At 44.4% G+C, this 6123-nt stretch overlaps 1 protein-coding gene across 1 annotated transcript; it reads left to right on the top strand.

Annotated features, from left to right (window-relative positions):
• Positions 1-5147: 5147 nt before the first annotated feature.
• LOC119348509 (non-specific lipid-transfer protein Cw18) lies at positions 5148-5901 on the top strand. The gene has a single exon (XM_037616578.1). The coding sequence runs from the start codon at positions 5254-5256 to the stop codon at positions 5599-5601; it is 348 nt and encodes a 115-aa protein (XP_037472475.1). The 5' UTR covers positions 5148-5253; the 3' UTR covers positions 5602-5901.
• Positions 5902-6123: the final 222 nt, after the last annotated feature.

The following is a 6123-nucleotide window of genomic DNA, read 5'->3' as shown; positions in this document are numbered from 1 at the left end:
GTCACTCACGCCACCCACCATAAGCAAATCATAAACATATTGCAAACCCTAGAGCGGGAATCCCTCACGCTTGCACGACACGGAGAGCACAGTAGGACAGCATCAATAATAAAACATGCAACTCAAACCAATCATAGCAATTCATCAATCACCGGTAGGACAACGAAAATCTACTCAGACATCATAGGATGGCAACACATCATTGGATAATAATATGAAGCATACAGCACCATGTTCAAGTAGAGGGTACAGCGGGTTGCGGAAGAGTGGACCGCTGAATATAGAAGGGGGAAGGTGATGGAGATGTTGGTGAAGATGACGATGGTGTTGATGAAGATCGCGATGATGATGATGGCCTCCGGCAGCGCTCCGGCGCCCCCGGAAGCAAGGGAGAGAGAGCCCCCCTTCTTCTTCTTCTTCCTTGACCTCCTCCCTAGATGGGAGAAGGGTTTCCCCTCTGGTCCTTGGCTCCCATGGCTTGGGAGGGGCGAGAGCCCCTCCGAGATTGGATCTCTCTCTCTCTCTGTTTCTGCGTTCTCTAATTCTGCCCCTTCACTGTTTCCTTTATATCTGGAGATCCGTAACTCAGATTGGGGTGAATCTTTCGCCCAGATTTTTCTCATAAAATTAGCTTTCTTGCGGCAACAGAAAAGCGTCAACCACCTTACGGGTGGCCCACGAGAGTGCCAGGAGCGCCCAGGGGGGTGGGGGCGCCCCCTCTCTCGTGGCCACCTCGGACACCGTTTCACATTGATTCTTCGTCCGTAAAATCCCAAATATTTCAAAATAATTCTCTGTCCATTTTTATCCCGTTTGGATTATGTTTGATATGGGTTTCCTGCGAAACATAAAACATGCAACAAACAGGAACTGGCACTGGGCACTGGATCAATATGTTAGTCCCAAAAATAGTATAAAAAGTTGCCAAAAGTATATGAAAGTTGAAGAATATTGGCATGGAACAATCAAAAACTATAGATACGACGGAGACGTATCATGCCTCCGGTGTATCTTTTGTCTTACCATACACGCCTGAGAAGCCTAGCAGGTTCATGCAAACATTCTTCGTCATGTGCATCACGTCGATTGTAGAGCAGACCTTTAGGTCTTTCCAATAGGGTAGGTCCCCAAATATAGATTTCTTCTTTCACATGGGTGCGTGTCCCTCATCGTCATTCGGAAAAGATTGTCCTCCGGGACCCTTTCCAAAAATTACTTTTAAATCATTGACCATATCAAGTATACCATCACCAGTACGGAGGACATGCTTCTTTCGGTGATCTCCCTCACCTTTGCAATGCTTGCCATTCTTTCTTAATGCATGCTTAGTCGGAAGAAATTGACATGTCCTAGGTACACATTCTTCTTTTATTTTTCCAAATATATACCTTCAGTCTCATCTAAACAGTGTGTGCATGCATTGTATCCCTTGCTTGTCTGTGTTGAAAGGTTACTAAGAGTAGGCCAATCATTGATGGTTACAAACAGCAACGCTCGTAGGTCAAACACAAATTTTGTTTGTGCTCATCCCACACACGTACACCTTTTTTATCCCACAGTTGTAAAAGTTCTTCAACTAATGGCCTTAGGTACACATCAATGTCGTCGCCGGGTTGCTTAGGGCCTTGGATAAGCACTGACATCATAATGAACTTCCGCTTCCTGCACAACCAAGGAGTAAGCTTATATATACATAGAGTCAAAAGGCCAGGTGCTATGATTGCTGCTATGCTCCCCAAAAGGATTAATGGCATATTCACTTAAACCAAACCATACGTTCCTTGCGTCACCTACAAAGTCCCTCCATTTTCTCTCGATTTTTCTCCACTGTGACCCGTCAACGGGTACTCTCTACATCCCGTCCTTCTTAATTATGGTCTTCTTTGTGCCATCGCAACAACTTGACATGCTCTTTGTTTTTGAATAGACGTTTCAACCATGGTATTATACGAGCATACCACATCACCTTGGCACTAACCCTCTTCCTGGGGCCCTCGCCCTCAACATCACCAGGGTCATCTCATCTGATCTTACACTGCAATGCTCCGCATACCGGGCATGCGTTCAAATTCTCGTACTCCTCACCGCGGGTAGAGGACGCAATCATTAGGCATGCATGTATCTTCTGCACCTCTAATCCTAGAGGACGGTGAACCTTCTTTGCTTCATACGTAGTGTCAGGCAATTTGTTATCCTTTAGAAGCTTCTTCTTCATTATTTTCAGTAGCAAACCAATTCCCTTATCAGATACACCATTCTATGCCTTTCATTGCAGCAATTCCAGTGTGGTACCGAGCTTTGTGTTGCCATCTTTGCAATTTGGGTACAACCATTTTCACATGCGATCGAACTTCAACTTCTCCCTTTCACTTTCGTATCCTTCTCTATGCATCAGAAATGACCTGGCGAAGATCATCATCCGGCACAACTGGTGCCTCTTGATCTTTAGCTTCCCTCGTTGCAGTATCACCGTATTCAGGGAATATAGGATCTGGATAGTTTTCATCATCTTCTTTTTCTTCATTGTCTTCCATCATAACACCTCTTTCTCCGTGCTTGGTCCAAACATAATAGTGGGACATGAAACCCTTCTCAAGCAGGTGGATGTGAAAGGTTTTCGAGGAAGAGTAATTCTTCATATTCCCACAGTGAACACATGGACAGTACATAAAACCATTCTTCTTGGTTGCCTGAGCCACACCGAGAAAAATACGCAGGCCCGCAATGTACTCTGAAGTGCATCGGTCACCGTATGTCCATTGTCGGTTCATCTGTATGATGTAATTAAGTATATCAAAAACCATTACAGAACATCATGAATAGAGAAACAACCAATTTAATATAAGTTCATCATCACATTAAAACCAAAGTACAGTAGTGATCAAATGTTACTACAGCAAAAATAAATACATAATATTCATATATAGTTCTCATAAAACAACATACAACTATTTAAAACAATTAAATGCAACAACAAACGCGATCAAAATCACTACTAAGGTGACAATTGATCCAACAGCATAATGATACCAAGTCTCTTTATCAATGTCATAATTTGTAATCTTCCTAATCTTCAAGCTCATTGCATCCGTCTTGATCTTGTGATCATCGACGACATTGGCAACATGCAACTCCAATTTCATCTTCTCTTCTTCAATTCTTTCAATTTCTCTTTCAAATAATTATTTTCTTTTTCAACTAAATTTAACCGCTTGACAAGAGGGTCGGTTGGAATTTCCGATTCACATACCTCCTAGATAAAAATATCTATGTCAAGTTGGTCGGCATAATTGTCATAAATACGTACTAAATAAAACAAATAGTTACTATAAAAGATAATATACCACATCTGAATCATAGACCGGGTGAGAGCCGACGGGGCCGGATACCAAAACCATGGCCTATATAATAACAAACAATAATACAAGTAAGAAAATTACACAAGTAGCTATATAAATCATACAAGTCAGAATTTTTTCTCTAAAAAAGATAATTAAGAACAACATGCTCACCACGGTGGTGCCGGCGCGAGATCGGCACGGGCGATCGACGGGGGTGAGGACGACGAGCACGGAGACGGGACAACGCCCTACACAGGTGCAAACTAAAAAGTTAATTTAAGCTCAAGTTATGCATCTAAATCAAATAAACTCACACACACACTCCTCCACTAAAACCCAGAAACCACAATACTTCTAGAGCATTTTGAAATGAGCTAAACTAGTAGTGAGAGATGATGATGAAGTTGCTAACCTTTGTAGACCACTTGGATAGTTGGTGCATCGCCAAACCTAGACAAATCTTGAGGAAAATGGAGCTTGAAGGTCGAGCTTCGAGAGGAGAGAAAGCTTAAGTGAGGCTCGGGCATTTCATCAAACACCTTATGTGCATAGGAGGTCAGAACGCAGTAGCACACACTTCCCACACGCTAGCTGGCCAAAAAATAGAGGAGTGAGCGAGCGGGGACGAGCATATGTATAGCCATTCTTTTAGTCCTGGTTGGTATCTAGAACCGGGACTGAAAACAGATCTTTAGTCCCGGTTCCAGACACGAAGCGGGACAAAAGGGGTTGCGCCTGGAGCCAGACCCTTTAGTCCTGGTTGGTGGCTGGAACCGGGACTAAAGGTCCCGGACAAACCGGGACTTGTGCCCGCTGAGGCCCGATCGTCCTGGCCGCTTGAACCGGGACTGATGCAAGTCGATCGGGACCGTTGCTCTGGTCTGACAAAACCAAAGCCATGTGTTTTTTACTAGTGACTACAAAATACATGACTATAAACTAAATCAATAGTCGAAACGTACTACTAGCTTTGAATAAAACATCAACTAATGTTAAATTATGGCGTGGAGATAGCAAGGAAAAGTAGTCGAACACATGCAGCATCAGATTGGTTCATTTGTCGTGCTCACGGCCATCAAGACACTCAATTATTCAACGAGGGTACGTACATGTCTATTCTCGATATTAATGTGACGCGGGCCACGGAGTAATTGGGCACTCCACCGCCAGAATGCATGTGTGCATGCTTGGTACATCCGTCGGTCATACTACTCATAATTAAATTAAGTAGGTGCATACATCGGTTAGCTTGGTCATAGTGGGAGTAACATAGGTAGTAACATAGATGTCACATAAGCAAAAATGTTGATGTGGCAAGTAGTTAATGAGGAGAGAGGCAAATAGAGTAACCTAATATGTTACCATCACATAGCGCCTTTCAATGCAAAATGAGTCTACAAGACAATAAATGAACATGTGTATGTTACTATACATATGACACTTTCCACTATAAGGATAGTAACATAGAGTAATAACGTATGCATGTTACTACTCTAAGTTACTCCCCACTATGACCAGCCTTATACAGGTGGCTCGGCGATATCCCGCAAGTGCAAGATTTTAGGGAATGTGTGCATGCTTGGTCCATCCACCTAGTAATACCCAACATCCAACTACCCCCATAATTAATTAATACCCATCACTCGATCCTAACAACTAACAACTGCCTAATGCATTAACACACATCGATATCGAACCCATCCTCGTGGACACGATACTTCACACCATGCTAGCAGTACTACAGTCTATTCCAAATGTGATTCCTCGTTGGTCAGTAGACGCCCTATTTAAGCACATGCATCCCCCTATACATCCTCACCAATACCAGTGCTAGCAAATCTAGCTATCCCACCCTCTCTCCGTGAGCTAGCCCACCACCACAAGGTCCACAACTACAGCTAACTCGGTCGAGATGGCTCGCACTGCAGCTACTAAGCTCGTGCTGGTCGCCCTGGTGGCGGCAATGATCCTCGCAGCCTCCGACGCGGCCATCAGCTGCGGCCAGGTGAGCTCTGCCTTGACCCCCTGCGTCGCCTATGCGAAGGGCAGCGGGACCAGCCCGTCTGGGGCCTGCTGCAGCGGCGTCAGGAAATTGGCCGGCTTAGCGCGGAGCACCGCCGACAAGCAAGCTACATGCAGGTGCCTCAAGAGTGTTGCCGGAGGGCTCAACCCCAACAAGGCCGCAGGCATTCCCTCCAAGTGCGGCGTCAGCGTCCCCTACACGATCAGCGCATCCGTGGACTGCTCTAAGATCCACTGATCGATTTCTGGCCGCCATCATCGCCGATTATAGTTCCAGCGATTGATGCTGAGTACGTTGAGGTCTCACACACACATATATACATATACATGAATAAATGCTCTGATATGATCTCCATGTGAGAGATAGGAGTACGTACATCGAGCCAGCTTTGCATAGCTGGCCACTGTTGTATCTATTTTGTATCAGCGTTTGATTGTTCGTTCACTCCCTTTGAGCAGACACGGGAGTTTGTTGTACTTTGTACGATGTACGCTTATCATATATGGATTATAAATTAATCTACCTCTATTCGGTTAACATGCGTCCTTATTTGAAAGGACTAAGAGCATCTGTAGTAAAGTCACGATAATGCATATGAAGCCATATGAAGCCATATAATGCATATGAAGCCATATGCATTTGGAGGCTCGCCAGGCGACGCACAAGTTCAGAGTCGCCATATCTGAATCTTCAAAATTTGGTACCCACGGTATCCAGTCCACCAGGGTTCAAGTCCTTATGCTCGCATTTATTCCTCGA

This window comes from Triticum dicoccoides, unplaced genomic scaffold, assembly GCF_002162155.2.
Source record: "Triticum dicoccoides isolate Atlit2015 ecotype Zavitan unplaced genomic scaffold, WEW_v2.0 scaffold9516, whole genome shotgun sequence".
Classification (NCBI taxonomy): Eukaryota; Viridiplantae; Streptophyta; class Magnoliopsida; order Poales; family Poaceae; genus Triticum; species Triticum dicoccoides.
Note: the sequence above shows the minus strand (reverse complement) of the source record. Positions and strands in the feature narration are given on the sequence as shown.

Excerpts from the sequence above, each read along its gene's own strand:
- LOC119348509 (XM_037616578.1), top strand. The coding sequence starts at position 5,254 with ATGGCTCGCACTGCAGCTACTAAGCTCGTGCTGGTCGCCCTGGTGGCG.